The sequence below is a fragment of the Cydia pomonella genome, chromosome 26, assembly GCF_033807575.1.
Source record: "Cydia pomonella isolate Wapato2018A chromosome 26, ilCydPomo1, whole genome shotgun sequence".
NCBI classification, from domain to species: Eukaryota; Metazoa; Arthropoda; class Insecta; order Lepidoptera; family Tortricidae; genus Cydia; species Cydia pomonella.
Window position 1 is genome coordinate 8,035,839 of NC_084728.1, and position 26,033 is coordinate 8,061,871.

A 26,033-nucleotide genomic window follows, 5' to 3' on the forward strand; every position below is an offset into this window, starting at 1 on the left:
ATCCAGAGGCCGTGAGTTCAAGTCTCACCCAAGACAGTAATTTTTCCACGTTTAAATTTAATCTTATCAGTGAAGAGAGATAAATAGAAAAAAACGCACTTTGAAAAGAACTTGTAAAATTTTCCATTCATATTTAATCCATAGTTAAGGTAGGTAGCTACCAGGCCGCGTAGCCATCGTTACAATCGTTAACGCTCCGTAGCGTAGCGTAGTCATCTCTCTCTATCACTCTTCCTTATTAGTGCGACTGTGACAGTTGCGTTTCGTTCGCCACGGAGCGTGAACGATATGCACGTTGGCTACGCGGGCTGCTTAGTCATGTGTGTGTTTGTTATCCGAATGCTGGCAATCTTTCCTAACAAAACGTCCTGAAAAAAAAAACGATTTATTTTTTTCAACAACCTGCCTGTAATTCTGAATACACATATAATATACTCGTTATCAATTTTGTTTCAACGTTGTCGGCTCGTCGGGCTTCCCCCGAAGGCGTCAGGCATAAATGATCCGGTCTTAATTAAGCTATGTACGTAGGTTATGTCACGTATGGAAATATACGGGGTGACATTCAGCCTCATGCATAGTTTAGGCGCTCCGCTTCCAACCGTCAGTTGCAGAGCATCGGCGATTCAATCGATACAAATAGTTCAGTATGAGTAGAATGTTTCAGCATTTAATTAATACGTTGTGGTGGGGTAGGCTAAGTCACAATATCATAATTGCGAGTTTCATATACTTAGTCAGATTATGCGTTCACATCTGCCAAAATAAAGGTACAAGTTGGAAACTAAGACTCCATATATCCATCATCGTTTAGGCGTCAAAATAATAGCATTAAAAAAGTTGAACCTGTCAAAAGTCGGGAGGTGCGGAAATTATTTTTGTCCTTCGTCTAAACGTCGATATCCTCAATAAACTAGGCCGGTTACTTGGGAATCTCGTCAATAAATATAAATATGAAATATAATAACAAACTGTGTGTAATGTGTAGGTTCCGAGAATTCCGAGTAATACGAAGACAGATGGCGAGGCATGTGGCGCGAGTGCGCACGGTTTCATGGCGAGCGTGGTTTCAAGGGTTTTGCTGTTGCATAAAAAAATAATTGACAATACATCGAAAACTTAGTCTCAGAACATACTTTAAATCAAAAAGTTTAGTTTCACCACACTAGGACCCGTAGCCCATGACCAACGCCTATTGTACATTCAAGTTTATAAATATGTATACATTTTTTCACTTTATTGCAATAGATTAAGGTTAATAATAATATATTTCACACCTAGGGCAGAAAAGTAAGGAATGTCTCAGATCACATGTAAAATTTGTAGGTGGAGGCGAAGCCGAGGGCTACAAACATGTGATCTGAGGCTTTCTTATTTACTGCCCTAGGGTTTGTATACTATTTTTCTGTTCGACGGAGCCGGAAAGCGGCAACTTCGTTAGCGCAGCGTGCCGAAAGTTGTCGCTTCCCGCATGGAGAAAAGAATATATATAAATACATATATTTATGAACTCGACTATAAATTAAAAATGTATGGGGATAATAGATTTAGATGATAGAATAGACGTTGACGACATTTCTAAATATTAAATAAGTTTAAGTACCGATTTAGGTTTTCTATAGGTAGTTAGTTGAATCTTTCGTATACCCGAGATCAAGCAATATACGTACGAGATGGTAGTAATAATTTGTAATAATTTGGAGCTTGTTTCGGATTTAACCAAGGAGGCTTTTATGGCAGCTCTTAACCGATTTATTGGTCGTCGTGGCAAACCAAAGGTAATATTCTCAGATAATGGCACGACCTTTGTTGGTAGCTTCAATGAGCTCTCAAATCTCTTAAAACAAGACTTTGCGGCAGACATGGCCGACGCGCAAATCAATTTCTCTTTCATCCCAGCATACACACCTCACTTCGGAGGAATCTGGGAGTCTGCGGTGAAGTCGGTAAAGTATCACCTGCGACGAACCCTAGGTCTTACACACCTCACCTATGAGTTATTGGCTACGTGTTTAGTAAAGATCGAAGCGATTTTAAACTCACGTCCTCTTACGCCACTTCCTAATGATCCATCTGATCTAACTTTTTTGAGTCCAGCTCATTTCTTGATTGGAAGGCCTCTCACGTCTTTGCCTTACCCTCAGCTCACTGATCAAAAGATTACCTCACTCCAAAGGTACCAGCGCATCGAGTTTCTGAAACAGCACTTCTGGAACAGGTTCTCCAACGAGTACGTTACTGGCTTGCAACAGAGAACGAAATGGCAGAGCTCAAGGGGCAACCTCGACGTCGGAACCATGGTGGTAATCAAGGACAAGAACTTACCGCCGCTTATGTGGCTCCTCGGCCGCATCGTTCAAGTGCTGCCTGGTAGAGATGGCGTCGCAAGAGTAGCCGACATAAGGACGAAAAAAGGAGTCATTCGTCGGGCCTTCAATACAATTTGTCCTCTACCCATACAAGATCTTGAAGACCCAAGCTCTTCAACGCCGGGAGTATATGTTGGCGACAAGCCCGCCGCCGCATCGAATTAACTCCACAGCAACAGCGATGACGTCTACCGTCACGTCACCGGACCGGTTAGCCAGCGACGGGGACCGGGGCCGGTCCGCGGGGGGACGGTCAGAATCGAAATCACGGCTCGCGGAACGCACACATATCGCGTCGCGCCAAAAATACCTCTGTAATTATCAGTAATTAAATTAGTGTATACAGTCCGCTATAGTTTTATTCAGCAGTCTAGATATCCTAGATTCAACATACTACACGAATTAGGCACTAGACGCAACATATTTATAACACATTTTTATAATAAGTATTTTGAAACAGTATTTATAGTCGTTAGATTTGTAGCTGGCCCTCAACGGCTTATCCATTGTCTATTGCTAACTAAAACGGCGCGTGCCACTATCTGCAAAAAAAGGGTCGTATAATTCTAATTGGCACCTGAGCGCGGGCTAGTCTAACGCTCAAAAAACCAGTGTAGGTGTGTTCTCCGATAACGCGCCTTTGTTACGCATATCGAGGACATATTTTAGGCTGGTTCTGTAGCGTTCGACTCGCCGGCACTCCGTAACCGTATAGGGATCACACTAGCACTCGCAAATTATTTTTCCATTTGTTCATTTTGAATCTTATTTCAATTACCATAGGAGTTGTAATTAAATAACCGGTTAAAGTGACCAGGCCCTTTTTTTTGCCGCGCCGTTTTAGTTAACAATAGACAATGAATAAGCCGTTGACAGCCAGCTACAAATCTAACGACTATATTATACGGAGAAATGTATCAGCCTATGTACAATAAAAAGAAATTCTGTACCGTATACAGCATATAGAGTTATATTCGTATATCTGTTATTACCGCTTCAAGTATTTAAAGTAGCAGTACGTTTGGATTGTATAACGTACAAAACGATGAGTCTGTGTGTATTATTATAACCACGGCAGTTGAAGCTTATATTTCCCACGGGTGGAATGTTTCGCGGGCCAATTGTTTCCTCAAAGGATTAAAATGTATGCTAATATAATAGTCCTCATCACGGTAGCCGGCGGGCACTGTTGGAACAACGATGTATTACCGCTGTAGTTGGATTATTTCATGTTTTGACCGAATTATTCAAGTTTTAGTGCAACACAGAAAGACAAACATGTTAATTTTTACTTTAATGCAAATACCGGACATACTTTATTAATTAAGTCTATTATCCGAAATAGCAGACCTTTTTGTTTCATGGGTTCCGAACGGGATTACCCCAACGGAGCTAAAAAACCTTATTCCAAAAGGGTAAAATTATAGACCGAGTTAAGAACCATTGCACTAGACATTAAGGCCGAATCATGCCAGATGCATATTTGCATAATGCCGCACACGGTTTATGCTTGAGCGAGCATTTCTCAGCAACGAGCTGTCACCAGCGTTCTCGGTCTCGAGCCACCCGAAAAGCTTTGTGGATAGGCATTTCGGCATTACAAGTTCACAAGTAGGTCATTTCACCGCGTCCGTCCACAGCACCTTAGTATATTGCTTTGTTGCATACTCAAAGACGAAACCGAACCTTCAGTCGGAAACTACAGAAAATACATTTTCCGCGAGGCCGACATGTTCGTCAGTTTTAGTTATGGCCGATATGGTTTTTATGCCGAAACCGGCACCCAAACTTCGGTCGGACACTATCAATGTCAATGTCACAGGGTACGAAGTGGCACTGAAATCAAATTCCTTGACGTACACATATGTTTTAATGTTTTAAATCGCGGATTTTAAATCTTATTAAATATATTTACTTATTAATTTTAAATCTGCGCGATCAATGAGAATGCTCTGCCAGGGGTTATAAACGTGTTTGTTTGGTGGGGCTTTTTCCGTGCAAATTGTACGCTCGGTTTAATCACAGCGTGTTTGTATATGGAAAATCATCCTTGCACAAGGTACACACTCTTTATTTGGTAAAGGTTTGTTTCAAATCTGAACAAAAAAATCGGCTTACCCCTCTCAACCCTCTAATTTCCCCCCTAAAATATGAAATAAGCGGTATTGTTAGCGGTAGTAAAAGCTAACAGTTCCATATTTTAGCTATCTACGCGAAACAGTCTGAGAAAAACGCATCTAACCGATTTGCAAGACCGAAGTGATCCCATAAGTGCTCCGTGAACAAAGTTTCGTACGGAACACTACAAACAAAATTTTTATCAAGTGAAAAAGAGTGGAGACTACTACCTATTACGTTACCATACCATCTGAGCTGAGAGTTGAGACCCGCACATTCTTGGGCCGAAACCCTTCTTAAATTTCTCGATGGCGAAGATAATTTGACTTTCAGTTTTTTCAAGGTTGGTAATAATAAACAGTCACATTGTTTCTAGCCAACTGGCAAGCAATCGAATTTTATGAAGTATGAACGCTAATTGCCAAACTAGTCAAAAAACATACATGTTATTGCTATAAAAATAAATAAAAAAATAAAATATCTTTATTTCAGAACATTTAGATTCCATAAATCATTGTTAGTAAACAAGGACAGTTTGTTATTACTACATGTTAGTATATTGAATTTTTTTTAATGCTATGTCAAAACTATTAGCAAGAATGGCAAATTTCGAAGTAAATAAGTATCCCATTATTGAAAAGTTGAGTCATTAAATAGTTCTAATAGAGTATATTCTTTCGAAACAAAATAGTTAAGAGAGAAAATATTTGCTGAGTGCCGACGAGCACAAGAGAGATAAAAATATTTGCTCTTAGTCTCTTGACAATAGAACCTCTTCGAGCTCTCCACCCCCAAAGACGTAGGTACTGAGACCTACTAAGATGTACACAATAGTACTTATAAACAGGTAAATCACTTCAGCCTTGTCGTAGGATTGTGTTCGTAATAGTTTGTAGGTTTTTGTACAAAAAGCATTCGCATTTAAGTTGATACTTAAGGAAGTCGGGGTCAAGGTACCATGCAGCTCTGGCTTTCTGTTAAATAAATACGCGGATCTACTCTTATGGGTGTTCTAGGGGTTGTACCTCTAATGTATAGAATTATACATTAGATGTCTAATAGTATGTGTTACATCTGTCACACAATTTCATACATTTCGTGTACGTGGTTTATTCCGCTTTAACCAGGCCTTTGTGCATTCTATCAAACAAAGCTTACCCATTTGCCACTCTTCTGAAGTACTAATTAACTCTACTAACTAAGTATTCTTCTAAAGGACTAATTAAGTGATGAGTACCTGCAAATCAATTTAGTCCAGACATATAGCCTGTACCAAATAGAACGCTCGAGATTATTCCCCGCTTTCATCTTCGCTTATTCATTGCAATTGATCGGATGGCAAGGGAATATTGCGTCAAAGAGATTTCACTGCCAATTTTATTTCGAATAAACGTATGCACGCTTTCATTGCTTTGTTTTTCTATTTTTTGCGTTGCTGACTGCTTTTTTTAATAACAGGTATTTGTCAGAAAATAATAACTAAAAATATGTGACAGAAATCTACTCGATCATTGAAGGGCATCAGATTTTTAGGACGCTTTCTGTCTTTTACTTAGGCCCAAACGTATATAGGAGCGGCGTTAGTTCACGCTGCTCAGATCACTTGTGAGCTCGACGCCACGCTGCACGCTCCGCCGAACGCTCCGCTTCCAGCGTCCACTCAAGCCTTACACTTAAGTGCTAGTCCGTACATTTGCTATTTGTGTTTAGTAACATATGTAGGTAGTACGAGCTCACATTGAAACCAATCAATTTGTAAGACAGGCCCTTACTAACTGCAACGCTCTGAACTGTCCAACGGTGGACTTTGTTAGTTTTTTTTTTATATTATCAGTTAAATTTGACCGAGGGAACTATACTACAGGTAGGTACATATTGCATGTGGATGTATCGTATATCTTAAGTGGCTACAAGCGTTTTAATACAAATACCGATGCATCTCTTTCTTTAATATCACAAAAGAAAGTGACATAGCGATATTTTCCAAATGTACCTGTATCCGGAATATACAGACTTGTGGTAAGTTTGTAAAGCTAAAGCCTTGGCCACACGCTGCGATTTCAACGAGGAAGAATGACTTTGTAGAATGAGCAACTAATTTACAACATAATGGACGGCAGGATTCCGCATTCGACACGAGTTCCGATAGTTTTTCTGTTTGTTTAGAACTGGGATATATTAAGTAGGGGCTTGTGCACAAATCACGCGAGGTTCGATAGGGGGAGAGGGGGGTCACGAAAAAATCACGAGAGATCATGTTGGGGGGGTATAAGAAAACCTCACGTGTATTTTTCTTCACTTGGCACTTCAAAATAGCGAGTCTAAACAAGATTTACTCTATATAATACTATTTATCTTAAAATTAGGTCGAACGCATATTTTTTTATAAAAATACACGTGAGGTTATGTGGGGTAGGAGGGGTTCGCCAAGAACCTCACCAAATATCACCAAGGGGGAGTAGGAAAAGTAGCCGAAAAACCTCGCGTGATTTGTGCACAAGCCCTATGTGGCGTGAGTATTTTCTTGCATAAAAAATTTTGGTGTAACAGTAAGACCCGATGCAAAAACTGATTTATAATTTTATAGGTGACATTGCCGGTGCGAACATTTTTTGACATGTAACACTTGCTATCGTTTTCCGCTTACTGTCGCCGGTCAGACAACTGCCTTAACTACAGAAAAATACAGGGTATAGAGTGGCACGAGATGGGCCCATCTCAGCATGGTGCTGACGTAATGGCCGGTGCTGAGCTTCCGACGGGACCATTAGGCGAATTACTGTTTCTTATTTGCTTCTTGGAAATGGATGAGCTTATGTATCTATTTTAAAATAGTAGGTAGGTTACAGGTACTCTCGGGCTTAACATAGTATATTTTTTTTATATATGTTACATTTGTAGCTTATATTAGGTCCGCCAAACTTTACTTTTAACAGCGTATATATAATAAAACGAACGAACGAAACTGTATGGAAAAATCGCTTAGTATATGTTTTTGCTTGAGCTCCAAGGCCTAACCTACTGTAGAACGCCACACTGTGGAAAACAAATGTGGCGATCCTTGATGATACGTTTTTTCGTGGCCGAGACATAACGTGACAGTGACGAGATCAAAGACCTGTCACTGTCATTTTCCGGCGCAGTATTTTTTTCATACCACGACGGTGGCAAACAAGCATATGAAATGTCACGTCAAATTTAGGTCTTAGTCTTAAACATATCGAGATTGTTTTTGACTACAGTAGCGCAGGGCAACTTACTGTCAAAAACCCTATTACCGATCCCAAAAGAAACGACAATTTAATAAAAACAAATTCCACGTAGATATTTCGGAACCTTACGCACGCTGCATGTGTATGTGAAGCATAATGCGACACGACAGTGTCTGGAAAAAAAAATGCTATTTCTGTCATTTACCAGGTTATAGATTCGTATTGCCATGTTATTAAAGGTTGGATTTGATAAATCTGCGCGTCATCGTGGATGACACGAACTACATATGGAACAACAGGTACTATAAGGCATATAATTATATTATTTTATTGTAATTTTAATTCTTAACATATATTTTTTTTTACTATTCGCAATTATTTAAAATTATTTTATAATGTTGACAATGACATATAATATTTTAATAATATTATCAATAAATGAGTATGAGTATAGCGATTAGAGCGCGATGTAGTAGTGAAAGCTCCATCATTCATCAGTCATGTTAAAATGTTAATTTTAAAGGACAAATAGGACAATAGTTACGCGCAAGAGGAATAGACATAGGATTCCTTCCAAAATCCTACGAGACTATGAAAGAAACACATCATCCAGCAGACTAGAAAAACACAATCCAAATGAATAAATAAAGTGTCTTTGAGGCCTAATATGCTTCACTGAGAGTGCCTCAATGCCTCATGATCAATATCACCTCACACCAATGAGGTATATTAGCCGAGGTGCGGTCGACATTTAATCTGCTTCTTCCCTAAGCATAATGAGACGCGATAATGCCCAGAAAAAATAGCTATTTCTGTAATTTACCAGGTAAATGGTATACCAGGTACTGTATAATGGATACACGCAAGATATACATGGGATTCCTTCCAAAATCCTACGAGACTGTGAAAGAAATGAAGCATCAAGCAGACTATACAAAAACATAATCCACATACGTATTAGGACATTACTCACGCTGCATGTGTATGTGCTGCTTGGGCATCTTGTAGTCGGGCGGGTAGCACCGCTCGTAGAACTCGAGGTCCTGGACGTCGCATACTTCCGGCGTGGGTATGATGAGCCCCGTGCATATCGCCCTCTGGAGGTGGTGCTCCTGTTCACAAAAGACAATACTCATTAGCAAAAAGACAATTTATCTAGAAACAAAATTATGTACGCGGCGTCGCATTCGGTAGAGATAAACAGACAGCATGTCGACCTTTTCTGTTCTGCAGGAGAATAGGAAGATTTGAGGGGAATATTGTGGGAATGCGGCCGGGAGAGTAACCTGCAGCTCTAACTCCAGGGAATTGGGCTGAATGAATACGATAAGCGATTAAAGCGATCCATCCTGTCTGAATGCCTGCCCGCCTGTTTCCTATATGTTGAACTAGAAATACCTGATTAAGAGTTTTATAAGAATGTTATTGGTTACTAATGTTGCCATCTTAAGAAAATGCACTTTTCACTTCTAACAAACTCTTACGTGAACCCCGATTATGGCTTTGAAGAAAACGTAATACCTATCATGGCTTAAATTAAAACATAAAAAGGGCCCTGATTTTGGATTTAGTTTCATTACATTTTCCTCATTTTAGTATCACGCGTTATTGCGCATTACACTCATTCAAAAAATTTAATACATTGGCTTTGCGCGCTTATACCTGACCGTATGTATGTAACGCTCTCGTCGTAAATACACTATTTTTTGCATTTTCATGTATAACAGAGTTTTTATGAGACAATTTAGCTTAATGCCATCCTTATACTTAAAAGCAATATACTCTACACAAAGTAACAAAATAATCATGATGGAAAGCTAAAACCGAGAAATATCGAAAGGGAATATATGCTAAAAGCGACAGATATTATAGAATAGAACTGAACGGGACGTTTGAAAGTTTTTTGGTTCTCTGGGGATATTGGAAAATAATCAGAATAATATGTACCTATTTTTAAATTCCCTTTACGAAATGATTTATTTCGCTAAAAAGTTTCAATAGATTGATAATTTTAATTGACGGTAAGACAATTAATCGTAATGTGTGAGTACTCAATATTTTTAAAATCGGCAACAATGATGTGACAACTTATTACGATATTTATAGTGTGATAGGTAATAATTGTATTCATACATAAAATGTATTAATGTGGCATGAGAGCATATTTTGTATGTTTAGGTTATTGAGCTGTATTTAAATAGGGTAAACTACCCAAAGATTGGGTACACTAAATAAGGTTAAGTGTCAAATCATAGGAGCGGCGCCAATATTAGTATAATTTACCCTATATAGATAAATACCCTTCTTTCTTCCACCCTTTGACAAGTAGGTCTATAGCCTAGTGAGTATGGAAACAAATAGAACGGATCCCCTAGATAGGGGTAAGTAATGGGGTTCCCCGGAGGAATTTATAGGCGGTTCCGAGCCGGGTTCCGTTATCGGACGCCGCCATCAATTTTGATGCATTGTTAACTTTAATGTTATCTTTCGAGGGTTCTTTGGACGCGGTGATAAAATGGTCTAGAATGGATAATACGGTCCGTGCTTTTCATCGCCGACGTACATCTCATCGCAACTACGGACTTTTCGAGGCTTAGCCAAGATTAAAATCGAACACCGACAAACGCCAAAAGAAAATAAAAAATGTATAGGCACTACAGATGTTAGGAAAAGTCACGTGACGGTGCCGATTGGCGTTTTCTACTGGACTGATGAGTTCGACAGTCAAGTGTGACCGATAAAGAACTAGAGGATCCCATCTCGTTTTAAGGGAGCAATGACGTCATTAGACAATAATGCCAGCTATACAATAAGTCAATATTACAATACTGTAACTAGTGCGAGTGAGACACAGTCCTGTTTTGATTCTCTCTTTCGGAACAATTTCTCTAGTCTCATCATCATGTCATGTTCGGTGATACGGGTCAATTTTGATTGGCAAGAAAGAGTGACAGTTCTATGTACAGTCAGCAAAACAATTAGCTTAGCACCCCTGGTTACATATATATATGCGAGCCTAATCGTTTTGCTGGCTGTACATCCGTGATCGTAACTTAGGTGACTAGTTGTATGCTATATTCCAATGTTATAAGGTCTATTGTTCATTAAATTTTTCACGATTCCCCTCATACATAATAACTAGGCATAGAGTTAAGTGTTAGTAACCGAGCGAGGCTTATCTAACTCTAACTTACTGGAACGAATTACGTTTATACCTAGTAATCTTACTGGTTAACCTTTTAGGTATAATTAAAAACGAAAAAGGGATAACGACCGGCTGTATTTATTGAGGTACAGACAGTTAAAAAAGTACTTAAACGATTTAAAAAAGGTCAAATTAATTACATCGTATATACTCGTACAGTTCATGTATGTTTCTAAACAATATTATGTTTGCATCAAACTTAACCCCCTTATTCATAAACGTGCGCTAAAGTTGACAAGCCGGTAACAATCGTTTGTCCCTTTCCATCATACCAACACGTCGGAAAGGGACAAACAATTGTTAGCGGCTGCGGCTTGTCAACTCTAGCACATGTTTATGAATAAGGGGGTTAATAAATAATAAACTAGCGTTATAAATTTAAGGAACAGACTAATATAGTTCATGTCATCCAAGTTGTTAAATCTAACCTCTAATAATATGACAATACGAGTCAAGTCACGCGTCTTCGTGAATGGCACGATCTATACTCGTACTCGTAGGTAAGTAGATAAGTTTAATGGTTTCCGTTTATATCTAAAAGCGAAAGATTAAAATGTTATTAAGGTAATTGATATTCTCAGAAATCTACGGAATAGTAAATAAGGAAAAAAACCTTAGTGTGGCTAGCTCTGGTATTTCAATTAAACTTTTTGCCGATCCCACTTTGCTAGAATAAATTAGGTTTTTATTTCAATTTAGGTAAATTAATTTAAACAACTAGTAAAATTAATAATTATGAGGAGGGAAGCGAGCTCACAGTCTAATTATGCATGATTATTTTGTATGGTTGTTATGCATAATTTAGACTAAGTTTATTTTATTGTATAAAATGTTGCATGATACTTGTATCTTATAACTGAATTCTAATGTGAAATACTATACTTTAATCTATAATTTATGTTATTGTTATTTATATGTTTTGTCATTTTTGGCACGCCCTATATTCAAACAGCTTGATTGTATTGAATTGTAATAAAATAAACGAAGTAATTATAAGATTTCAGTATCAAATCAATTGGGTTTTTATTTTACGATTCTTTTAATTTACTTGTGAAACCAATGAAAACGAACATAGCTTTCATTATCCGTTATATTTCGTTTTCACAAATAAGACTACGATTTATTCATGTCAATGACGCTAAAACACGAGCGATTGAATAAATAAAGATTTTCGCTAACGTGGGATTTTCTATTCCCTCTAAATATTTACGTCAATGGAAACAGAATTAATAAATAATTACTTCCGGAGAGCTTTCAATTACTACGGCTTTTTATATTAAAAAAAAAATCAGATCAAAGCAACTGGCCCTTATATTCCAACTGCGACCGTTTGTATTCAAAAAATACAGTAGGGTCGAGTTCACAAACATTTTACCAGCCAACGTTCCAAAAATATATTTACACGCCCTTATTGTGAGTGACTTAGAGGCGTTTAAATATATTTTTGGAAACTTGGCTTGTAAAGATGCTTGTTTACTCGACATACTGAACAGCAACACTCATTACTGATCGTTAGAACCTTATTACATTACAATAAGGTATACAATTGACCATTATGTTGATAAGCGCGTAGGAGTTCCCATTTATACTGGTCGAAAAACTCTCGTTTGCGGTCGCCAAGCGATGTAAATATCAAACCTGGTAACGTCCCAACGAATAGAATGAAAGCAAACCAGAAGGGCTTCATGATTATTATCCGCGTGCTTATTATGGAAATACCGCGTTTTGAAACGATATTGATACGTAAAGTGGAGTTCAGTAGAAATGGCAAATGATGCAAACTTGAGGAAAATCATGATATTATCAGCAGTTGATACGCTTAAACCTTTTATTTATATCGATTTCTAGTTAAAACATACGTTAATTATAATATTTCAGTGAAAACTACCCTCCTAGAGCTTTCAAAATTATTTTAAAATTCATACTTTTTAGATAATTTGGTTTAGTAATTTGACATTGACACACATTGACATTTTTTTTTCCCAATATTTTTCAGTACGGCTTCTTTTATATTTGTAATTTATTTTTGTGATTAATATTTGAATGCTGAAATTCCAGCCGAACATGTATAGAACTGAATTTGTATACTAACAGCTTATCAACTCATGTTTTATCAAATAAATGATTATCTTATCTTATCTAGAGCTTTCAAAATGCTAAGAAAAGCTGTCATATTTGTTTACATTATTTGCTATTTATATTATGCTGCTCTTTAGGATTTATATTAGATTTTTTTATTGAAATTACGAGTAAAACACGTTTTCGTGATTACTCAAATGTGGATATTCCGCCCACTCCGTTTGTGATTACAGTTATGATGAAGCAATCGTGCAAAATAATATTTCAATTCAGTAAGAGTATCATAAATACACAGTATAAATTGATATTTTAGACCATAAATCTAAAATATCAATTTATACTGTGTATTAGACAGCTTCTTTGTTAACAGATAATAGATGGATTTCTATTATTATTTGTGGTTTTGGATGAATCCTTTATTTTTTAATATCGAGTCTCAGATTGTTGCAAGAAATAAGCTTACAAAATATTATAGCTATAATCCAGCTTTTGCGAGCCTGTATTTGGCTCGCAACATGTTTTTACATAAACATAAGATAACTTGGCACTGTCATGGAATATTTTACCAGCAAATATCGGATGTTTCCAGATCACATAATACAGATAAACGATATTGAACCCGCTCCTTCGGTATCTTCGAATTTTTATTTCGCGACTAAATCTTAGTTACTTAGAAATTACGGTATGCGGGCCATGCGGTATGGTGAATCGATTGCCAATTATCATAGGTATAAGCGGTTATTGCATTTCCCGATCAGTACCAAATTATTGCTTCATTTAGATTAAGATATTTTACTCATTGTTCGGGCGCGCTCAGATTATGACCTCATGACTGCTCCGAGCAGCATTAAAACTGTCTAATGCCCGCTGTACACACTCTCGCCGAATTTCGGCACCGCTCCTATCCAATCGGAGAAGCGCGAGACGAGATGAGAAAGACCAGAAGGGAGCAGTATGTATACATTCGTTCTCTACCTGTCTCGGGGTGTCTTGACAAGTGTGTACAGCCCGCATAATGAGCAATGAGCGAGGGCACGTCAGACGACTAATGCGTTATGCAGGAACTAATTCAGTGTCAAACATCAGTTTTGTTAGGCAGTGAGACTTCTGTACGTACTTTTAGTGTGGTTGCGTAAAAACTAGTCAGAATAGTTCCGTCCCGTGGTTGGTCACGCGTCGGTGCGCTACGTTACTCCCGCTCCCGACCGGGTAGGAAGCTAGTGGCTGCCATCTTACTATACTAGAAACGGTTCTTTTGTATCCTACAGCTCAGCTTTAGTATTAAGCAATTACTGCAAACCTTACTAAACTAACAATTATATTTTACAAGTTTATTTATTTATTTTCTACTCGTATCCCATTATTCGACTGAGCTGAAACTTCTCGTACATATATTATGTAAGTTTAGTAGTAGAGTATTAATTGCCTGTTAATAGAAATTACAGCCATTGATATAAGTACAATTAACGTCAATGCAGTCAGCAATACTTAAAAGCGAGTTATTCCCACTAGTTACCACCAAGTTGTTACCAGTAGTAACTACTGGGAATTTTTTCCCACTTTTTACCGCCAATCACCAAACCGAAACATGCAGGTGGTAACTACTTACTGGAAAAAAATCCCTGTAGTTACTACTGGTCTTTTACGGGCTTTTTTTCCCAGTTAACATCAACATTTTTTTAAAGTTCAAAACGAATAATAACAGTATAAATATAGAGTACTTTGACAAATAGTAATTATTATTTATAAGCATTTTTATTTATTCTGTACTATACTATATGGAAGAAAATCCTAATACACATTTAGTAGTCTGAACAAAACTCTCCGAACTACAAATTCTACATTTTGTGCTTGTTTCGCTCGACCTGTGTTGTTAGTTTTCTTTAAAAGAGGATTTACTTTGTGACAAATATTTTCCTGCCCGGAAATGGGCCACAAAACCCCATTTACCGCAGACGATACAGCGGCGATACTAGATCAATCTCCGGTTTACAAAGATGTGCCGGTAATGTCGGTATAGGCGTGTTGAATCAAAATAGATTTGGCTGTCACATAAAAATTAAATCATCTGATATTTACCACTAGCTTTTCGGTGAAGGAAAACATCGTGAGGAAACCTGCATACATCTGCGAAGAAGTTCAAAGGTGTATGTGAAGTTCCCAATCCGCATTGGGCTAGCGTAGCGTGGGGACTATAGCCCGAGCCCTCTCGCGCATGAGAGGCCTGTGCCCAGCAGTGGGACGTATATAGGCTAAATTATTATTAAATTATTTTATTATATAAAAATTAAAAGATATATAATGAGGAAACCACGTTTTAAACTGCATAACTCACTTACATGCATTATTGCACAGGTTGTTTTACATCCAATGTAAGAAATTATGTTTTAACAGCATAAATGACATTACCTATCCCATCCCAATACCCCACCCATTAGTCTTTTATGAAATTTATTTGTATAACTGAATAGGTCACTTCGGCCTTAGGCGTAGATAGATAGATAGATAGAATACTCTTTATTGGCATACCTCAGTAAAAGATACGGCTTAAAGAAAAACAATTGATTAGTGATAGAGGCAGACAACAGGCGGTCTTATCGCTAAAGAGCGATCTCTTCCAGACAACCTATTAGATAGCGTACTTATTTAGAAAAGCTTTAATTATTACACTATAGCTATAGCAGGTCTGCTTAGCTGCCAAAACCTCGACAAAATGTTATTTTTTTCTGAAAAAAGCCTTTTTTTTGCCCCTGGCCGATTAGAACTTGCGTTTTTATTGTAGAAAAGTAAAATAAGCCGACAAAGACGACGCACAAAGCAACTTTGTTTACTGAAAGTTGTTTACAAATATAAAGTTAATTAGTGTGATCCGTTGAAGTCACTTTTAGAACAACCGCCTAAAAACACCCTCCATTTTCAGAAAATAAAGGCTATTATCGTCGCGAATTGGACGGCCGAGGAAATTGTATTAATAGAGGTAATCAACAAATGGGTTCCGTTAACAATGCCGGCTATCAAACCCTTTTCGGATTACCCTTGAGCTCTTGACAGATATAATTAGCTACACCAGGTATCTACCGCGTATACCAAAATTTTGATTGCATATACTCGTGAAAATTCGAACTTTATCGCCGTGACCCGGGTGGCCTAGGGGTTATGGCATGGAACTTTTGAATTCCGATCTGACGTTCGCTTTCTTCCTTTCTAATTCCCAACAAAGTATATTTCCTAACTATATATTCCCGGGTAGTAACAGGCCCGCCAATAACGCCGCCCGCTAATAATAATAAGGGCCGTGTGCGAATAATATCCGCCCACGTTGGCTTAATCTTGGACCTCGACTTTTATCATTTTCCTATCCTTGTTATAGCTGTAAAAATATTATTAAAAAAGAGATAGGAATTATAAATAGCTCTTCTTCTTTTCAATAGGCTTTAGAGTTTAGGTTAGATATGAATTTACTTGCAGTTAAAAAGTAAAATGTCACTGACATACGTATCTGTGGCTTTTTGTCCTTATGCTTCAAGTGCAATAAGGACGTTTCCATCTGATATTTTAACAGAAGTTCTGATAGAAACGTCCTTATTGCAGATGAAGCATAAGGACCCTTCTCTCTGCTGGAAAGCCACATTTTTCAACATGACATTTGACATGAACATTCAAGTACCTACCACATATTTATATCAATTGTGTATATATATTTGTGCCGTTCTCGAGAATGTTCTCCGTTTTATAAGGAGGATGTTCTCGCGCGAGCACATTCCCCATAGTAAATGGAGAACGTTCTCGATAGCGAGTATAAACTTTACAAATGTAAAACGTCTGTGTAAATATAACAATTTTCAGCAAAGAAAACTAGTACCAGACATAGATATATGTCACGTAAATGTTCATGTCAAGTTTCATGTAATAAAAGCATGTCGTTTTAAAATGGGAGCGTAACATGGGTTTTTTGGCGGCGGGTCCATGTGACTCAACCTGACGTCATGTAGGTTATTCTAGGCATTGCAGTTTGGATAATGTAGCCGTTTGGCTGAATAAACGGTACAGATATGTACGTTTAAGATTCTCATAGTAAATACTCACAAGGGCCACCCCACACTAGTGTTACACACAGTTGCATCAACGTTGCGTCGAGCAGCAGCCATAGAGCTGACTAGGCGCCGAGACGGGAGACGCTAGTGTGGGATGGCTCTAAGAACAAACCCCGTGGGCACAAAGCTATTGGAAAGAGATCATTTTAAGAGCACCGTTTAGAGGCCAATTTAAGAGTCCTTGGGGCCCCGAGGTTCCATTCCAAGTAATCAAATACGAGCCATAATATTCACCTTTAAAAAAAATCTAGGGTTCCGCTCAAGTGTTACAAGATCCATTATTGGTAATCTCATGATCTGTGATAACCTATTAGGGCATCCAAAATCGGACAATTCTCAATGCTCAGCACATGAAGCGTAAGCGTCTCGTAAGCGTATCATAAAAACGTTACGAGTACGAGACACGTAGAGTTCTGCGTATGAAGCGTCGCGTAAGCGTAATCGTTTTATATCTAAGTGAAATCTAATTTCTTAGCTTGCTCTTTGTTTTTTACGCCAGTATTTTTTTAGTAGTAATTTCATATATTTTCAGAAACTCTTAATGTCTCTTAAGACATTCTCTACCAGTCAACCAATGGGTATAATTAAAATGGGTATGGGTAATATTGGTCCTCTTCAATTCCGGTATTGCAATATTGTACACATTGGTACGATATTACGGTATTTCGGGATTCCGGTATTCATGCCTTAGTGATAACGAGTAAAGTACTGGGTCCGCCGTGAATATCGTTATGCTTTTTAAATCCATATTCAAAAATAAAATGGTCAGGTCCAGAATATGTGTTCATTTTACGCCATGAGGTGGATTGTGGTCGCAAATGTAAACTCGCGATATCCGGTCAAGAGCACAGATTCAAAAGTTACTTTTCACAAAGTAATCTAAAAACCAACGTATATTCGCGCGGAACCCACGGTCGCTCGCGAGCGGACGTTTCGCGATTTTCGGCGCTTACGTAACCGGGTTCATCGACCGCGCCAGCCGTTACTCGGGTACAGTCAGTGACATTCGACGCATGCATTTTAAGTTCGCGATTCGATGTGATCATTGACAGTCAGACCAAGATAAGTTGGCAGCGATTTTGATAGCCCAAGCCCAGACAGTGCAAGTGGCAAGTAAACGTCATAATTTCATAGAAGTTTGATGTATAAAATAATCCGTGCACCATTTGACTCCACGGATTTTTTAGTGCTGTTTACGCGTTTGATATGCAACATCTAGGTATAATATGAATTTTATCAAATTATTTTTACGCTTCAGACCCTAATCTGTTAAACAAAAGCCTTTGTTTCTTTTATGCAGCGGTTACCAATGCGGTAGCTACTGACTGAACGGGAACAAACTGTTAACTCTCCATCGGTGGACCTTATTACAAGAGGAATAAGGTCCACACCGATGGATAGTTAAGAGTGTTGCTCTTTGTACTATAGGTTTGTCAATTTTCAAGTATGTGGACATTTGTGGTGGGGCGTCTATAGAACTGGGGGCCTACCGCGAACCACGTTCGATGTGATGCCTCCCTGTCACACTTGCGTACGAATTTACAAGTGCGACAGAGAGGCAACACGTCGAACGTGGTTCGCGGTAGGCCCTCTGATGCCCACTGACTTGCCCGATTTTCGAATTGTCTGGTACTTCGCCTATTAAGGCCCAGTAAATTCGTGTTCTTCTCTCACTTTCACTGAGCGTAAGCGTAAGCGAGAGGTGTTTAATTTTATGTTCGTTTTCCATAATCCATAAGTTCCTTCAAACATTTTTGACATATGTTCGTGATTTATTCTATCGAGCGATACTCAAAAACTTAGGACTCACATCGATAGAGCCCTCGAGAAAGGCCTCAAGATTGATTGCTAATTAAATTTTTGGTAGCCGTACTGTGATCTGAAAAAGCTCTACGACTTTTCAAAAACTTCGCTCTCTGAACCTACTGCACCTTAGGCGCATGGCAGACGTCGCTCCGACGTGCGAGCGGGATGTCGCTGTAATACGCGCATAGCGTTGTCTCGCTCAAACTTCGAAACGACGTACGAATCGGATGCAATGTGCCATGCGCCTTAAAGACAATCGGAATTAGCTTCAGGCCTGTCTATAAAATAAGTATTAACGACGCACCACCACTGGATGACAAGGAAAGAAACGTGTGGCCATGACATAAATATTTCATATTTATTTATTATTGCAACCATGGAGTTATATTATACAGGTATAGTTTCCGCCACTTGCGCTGGTATAAATAAAGTTGTTTCTCAAGTGGGTAGAATCTATATAGATGAAGTAATATAATAGATACCCAAAGTGTTTTTCACAGGCAAAAAACGGCCCACGTGTAAGTCAAATTTAAACGGCCCATTACACCTAATTGCACTTAAACAGTTAAAACACTCAACTCAAAGTCCAAGAAACCCCTAACAATATAGGTATCTCGTTTCACACGTAACGCGCAAGCGAAATTGAACTTTAGACCGATGGGATACAGATGAAAAATGCGAGTTGAGTGGGGTAAGTGGTGCGAGTGTTTCATTTAGACGGTTATCACACTGCATGCGATTCGCAAGGTGCACAACGAGAGGCGAAACAACGCAATTCGTGTATTATAGCGACATCCCGCTCGAACATCGGAGCGACGTGATAATCGCATCCAGTGTGATAACCGCCTAAGAGGTGTGTGTTATTTGATTTAGGGCTGTATTGAGTGGGGGAGAGAGTTGTTTTTAGATTGACGATCGAGTTAAGTGTCGATATCCTGGCCTTCGGAGCAGCTGACGGTGATGCCTTGCAGGCGTCCTGCGGTTGCGCCAATGGGCCAATGTCTGGTACAATGTTGGCGGCAAGTTTATTCAATTATTGTGCTAGAGCCACGGTTAGTTTATTAGCAAATTTCTAACCGTTTGGTTAGTTTGGCATAATGTTATCATTGTAGCGACTAGCGTTCACCTCGCAAAACCATCACACGCACAAAAACTTCGTCTTGAAGCTCCTAACCCCTGTCACAAGTATACCGGGTGGGGCCTATAATAGGAGCAAAAAATTACAAATAGAAAGGGAAGCAAGAAAAAGATGAAAGATGTTCCACATTGATCCGATTTTCCTGCTCCGGTGGGTTAAGATCTTTAAGACTTCTGTTCTTCAAGACATCGGTACTTAAGATACTCGTAGTTGAGCAAAAGAGACGCCTAACATTTGCTACTTATACTGCCCGTGGGTCCAGTGCTGGTCTGGGTCCAATAAATGGCCCAATATTGCAAGGTTGGCGATAAGCGTATCTCGTTTCGCTTGAGAACAATACCTCTGCTTTAGTGCAGCGTACACTGTTTTACAATGGAACTAGACACTTAAACAGGCTTTTATCTAGAGCGAGTGAGCCGCTTTTAAACGATAGAAAACTTTAGATTTAAAACTTTGGTTTCCGGATACGAATGAAACCTTAGATGTTTAATTTATTATATGTTTAATTATGATGAACAGATAACAATTTTATGTATGTATGGTTAAATATAGTGCCCGAAACTACAATAGTGTAGTAGGAATAACGGAACTAGGTCAGTTCGTTTAAGTTTGTTGGCCAATTTTAATGTAATTACAGCCCGCCTGGAAGGGCATTATGCTTGCATATTACTCCAAAAATATGTTCATGTTTTAGAATAAAAAGGATCATATTTCTGCGTCTGCGTTAGCGATATGGAAAATGGTGTCGCTGTGCGCCTACATTGCGTCGAGCAGCGGTCAGATGAATAGACGCCGACGTTCGGGAGACGCTAGTGTGGCGTCTCCCTTCTTCCCGAACCTTGTAGCTTAAAATATCAAGTTGGCTAGAGCGCAGCTAAAAGCTAACTCACTAAGTGATGCTGCCTACAACGTAGCTTAGTATGGAAGCTACATGTTTTTAGAATTAACTAGTCTCTGGTTCTTGGTAACACATTCCTTCCTAAACATTATACGCGAGTGTGACCAGACTATCTTTATACACAACCCGTTTGAAATGAGCAAGTAAACCGGTATCAACGTGAGAACATATTGGAAACGTATTGCAAATCGGGTTCAGGGTCGCTACGCTGGTTTACGTAATTTAAAACCTGACCGCATATGATACGGTCGTACGGTCGCTGCATCCCGGTCTAACCATACCACACCAGATAGATGAGGCCATTCCTGACTCGGTAATAATACTATTACTACTACTGTTACTATTCCCGTGCCGGCGGCGCGCACAGTATCGCACAGATACTCGCCACTCCTCCGCGCGTTATCGCTACTCAATGCACTCCTGACATCAGCACCAGAGTGTGACTTGTTTGCGTGGAGATGGGCGAATGTGTGCCGGGAGTGTCTGAGGTTCTGTGAGATGATGGATGATAGGCTTTCCAGCACTTGCATTTGTATTCCATTAGTCTAATTATTTGGTGTATTGGCAATGGCATATGCTGTGATGCCGTGTAAATATATTTAAATAAATAAATAAATTGCGAGAAAATATCTATATTGGTTTGGTGTCGACAAATCAGAGAACGGCCTAATGCAGCAGCAGCTAGTGTTGGTAGGAAAAGGAACTTGAATATTCTAAATCTACATTTGAAGAACTCTACTCTTTCTTACGAGACTGCGCTAAAGAAATCCGAGTCTTTTAAGTTCCGGGTCCTTTATTGAGCCCTTAGCGTTTTAAAGGACTCGAGCCTTTAAAAAAATACTAATAGCAGTAAGAATTATAAGCTAACTCTTGAATTTTACATGGAGTCAAAGCAGTTCGAATTTTTTTGTAGCAATAATGAGTGTTCTCTGAAAAGGACTCGAGCCAGAAGATTCAAGTCTCTAACAAGTTTAAAAGAACGAGAGTACTTAATAGGGTACTTTTCCTACTAGTCAAATCAGTGTCTTTTTTCGAACTGTCAAAACGATTAGCTACTATGTTATTTTGTATGAAACTGCTCAAGCGATGTCACGGTCAAATCACTTACTTTTGTAACTTCTATTCGATTTATTAAATACAAATTGTGTCAAAAAATAACTGCTCTGTACATTTTTCTATTAATTATCTGTTGATTGATTTCGTCCATGGCGTGAAATAATTAATTTCAATATTTCACAGGAAACATCCCTATAATATGATTCACATGACTGTCTGCTTCCATTGTGTGCTTATAAGTCTTGTAACGTAAAGATGTAACAACTTATATTTCCATACATTTTTATTATTTTAGCACGTGCACGTGTCGCCGTGTCTACAAATACCCGTGTCACATGGTGCGTATAAGAGCATGAAAAAAAGTAGCAATTCCCCAGCAGGGAATAGAAAGGTTGCTATTATATTTCAATTTGCAGAGTCCCTAGCCGAGGAAACATTTCTAGGAAAGCCAGGCTTTGTTTAATTTCAAACTAGAATCAATTAAAATGTCTGGCACAGGATGGATTCTCAATTTACTGGTACAATGTTTACGGGAAATTTTTTAGGTAAATATATAAGGTATCTAATGAAATTGATTGAAATTTATAAAAACCAATGTGGGTCAACGTGGAGCTTCTAATCAGTAGGGGAACCATCGAAGATCGAATATCGTCAGTCTGTTCGTTTTTATACTATGTATTATCCAATGTGTAGTGCAATAATTAAAATCTCAAATAGAATGATTATTACTCACTATTTATTTGAAAATTATAAAGTGCCTGATATAGATAGAACCTTATACTTAGTCGCATTTCTTTCTAATCCTCTAATCGAAGTACTCTGAGGAAGATACACGAGCACAACCCTGCGTTTGTAAGTCTATATTATTTCATTGTCTTGAATAAAAGTGACGTTTTATCAGCCAATGCGAGTCTTCAAAATTGTTATCTCCATTTTTCATGTCATTCACCCATGGCTGTAAATATATTATGTACGCGTACAATCTGAACGCCCGAGCGAATAAATAACGAGTTGCAAGGTTTATATATTCGAAACACTGTATTAACTTCAAGGAAACTTCATGTTGTTGTACGGTCCAGTTCACATCATCTTTACAAGCCAATGCTCCAAAAATATACACGACAATAAGGTCGTGCTGTAAATATACTTTTGGAATTTTGGCTTGTAAAGATGTCTGTTCCTTATATGTATACAGTGGATATAAATCTTACAGACTAACCATGCCATACAATAATAAAATTATAATCATAAAAACTAAAAATAATTTTGGCGCCTACAGTTCTTTGCTGAGTCACCTGTACCGTTGTAGGACCTGCGGAATCATAAAAATGTTATCACTATCAACTAATAACTCGTAGGTAGGAAGACTTTATATCCCTCGCACGTGATGGTTTGACGTTGAATCACATACAGACCATTATTTTCAAAACTTAACACCTGTAGGCCGAACTACAGTTCCTACATTAAGAGTTATTATACTACTTATAATAACATTGACTGTGTTCGTGGTCTCAGGCACTGGCCTTGAAAAGGCTATGGCGGGTGCGTTCTATACTACACTACGCTAATCGAATTGAAAATTCTAACTATAAAAACGTTACATCATAAAAGATACCTTAATACGTTTATATTTAGGTTCATTTCTTATTAGTCTGATTTATGCAGTTAGAACTAATACTAACTAAATATTAAGGTTTGGCTGGCTAGGCGCTCGCCTTTCTATATAGGTAGATTTATTTCCTTGGGTCTCGGGAAAAAATGGTACGTAGCGGAAATGTTGCAGGTCTCAAGAGACTGTTATTTTATTTAGCTGTGGTTTTTTGTTGAGGTTTATATTTCATATTCAAAGCAAGGTTTTTTCAGTAATCAAACATAGCGATGTGTCTGGTTTTAAGACGAAAATTTTACTGTATTAGTCGTATGGCAACGACGGCTACGTTTAAAGCTTTCTGTATTTCAAAAACGATTCGGTAATTTCTATCTATTCATCTTACTTACTTAGATATTTATTAAAGTATTCGTCACGAGAATAATTAACGTTCTTCTGCGTATAGCTTATATAACTCATAAAGCTTAAGCCCTGGAGACGAAGATGAACTAATTTCACTAAACATTTGGAAATGGAATAGGTATAAGAAGAGGATGAAAGGGGAAATAGACCGAATAATAAAAATATTAGAACGAAATTCAAGTAAAATACAAAAGTACTATTCCGTCCTTCGACAGTAGTTAAAAATCTGTGTTGGAATTGGGGTGATATAAATTCGAAGAGCCATGATATAACAATTGTTCTGCTAACAAAACGGAAAGACTTAAAACAGTCACGGTCAAGGTTTTAAAGGAAAAACCTCAGTGATTTAAAAAAAAAAGACTGCACTCTGTAGACAGACGTCAAGTCAAACGTCGACATTAAATAACTTCTATTGCACATTATTCAACATTAGCATTGCTCTGAAGTAACAATTTCATCATCGGAATATTTGGACGTGACTCCAACGCTGAGGTCAAGAGCGCTTATAAACACTTAATTTATAGTTGCCCTTATTTCATTGCATTAAGGTATACGATTAGTCAGTGAACTGTGTTGCCCATGGGATTATTTAAGAACGTTATAAACCATAGATAATTATGGGCGCTTGCGACTTTATAGATCTGACAACTGTAAGGCTGACTTAAGTAAGCATTCATTATAAGAACAGCTTTCAATTATCTTAAATAAGAGATCGAAGAGTTGTGCGTTTGTGACGCGTTTAGTGACGTCCTCTCTAAATTAGACTCGTACAAATTTCCGAAAATTCCCGTTTCAATACGGCTGTACAGTCTTCATCAGATATATCTGAGCGGCCAAGGTGCTCACAAATATCTGAACACGCCTCTATTGTCAAGGCGTTAGGGTTCGTGTTCAGATGTTTTTGAGCACCTCGGCCGCTCCGATGTATCTGATGGCGACTGTACTGTGGTGTGGTTAGGACTTAAGTAGGTTTGCACTTATCCCACTCACAATCGGGGCCGGGCCAACAATGTTGCCCTCTTGCAAACCTCTCTGTGGTAGTAATCTTATCATTCCTTTCTGTTCAAGTTACATTCACTCAGTGCGTCCTTTTGCTCGGTCTGTCTCTCCTTGTAGCCCTAGGTGAATAGGTATTTACTGTACGGATTTTCGATGAAATGTTTTGCAGCGACTACGACTAAGCGACGTCCGGACGCCAGCTACGCAAAAGCTGACGTGTCATGATGTCATCAATTCCGAATACTTAATAAGATTTTGTAATGCGGATGGTGAGATTTAAAAATAAATAATATTTATTATTATAATAATTCAGCCTATACGTCCCACTGCTGTGGGTACAGGCTTTGTCTCATGCGCGAGAGGCCTTTGCCTATAGTCTCCAAGCTAGCCCAATGCAGATTGGATTTTTTTATTACTAAAGCTCTAGAAAATTATTTCAAAACGAGTCGTTTTTGAACTAAATTTCTATCAAACCGGAAAGAACTTCAAAGAGTAAGTAGGTAATTTGACCGCAACATCAAACGTAAATATTTCATATAAATTAACTCCACAGCCGACTGTCATTTTGACAGTTTGAAAAAAGCTGAATATCTGTCAGTTAACATCCGTATTTGTTACACGAGGTCTAGTTTTAGAGGCCCTACCGCGAGTTATTTCTTTAGTTCGTTCGTCTATTTGCCTCTCTATCGAATGAGTGATAGAGGCAGATAACGAAATTTCGATTTACATTACGCGGTAGGCCCTCAGAGTGTTGTTCGGCCCGCGGGGCTTTTTTAGGTGGCCCGCCAGGTGATCGTGGTATCGATTGATACATCACAATGTATCGAAACCTCCGCCATTCGAAAGTCACCTATAAGCAAATTCATCTTGCGGCTCGGGGCTACAAGGAAAAACCGCATTTGTGGTCCTTATAAAAAAAGGCTGAGAATTGGCTGCACTACGCAGTAGGCATTCGATAAATGGACTTTTAATCCTGCAAATTCGCGATCCAACCCTCACTAACTACGCAGCACTGACTCACGTGTTATGACGTCACCAATTTCGAATT

At 38.4% G+C, this 26,033-nt stretch overlaps 1 protein-coding gene across 1 annotated transcript in view; it reads right to left on the reverse strand.

Annotated features, from left to right (window-relative positions):
* Positions 1 to 26,033, reverse strand: part of LOC133531863 (uncharacterized) — a 106,576-nt gene that overhangs the window by 38,860 nt on the left and 41,683 nt on the right. The window contains 1 exon segment of the mRNA XM_061870259.1: positions 8,673 to 8,811. Coding sequence (XP_061726243.1) covers positions 8,673 to 8,811 — 139 coding nt within the window.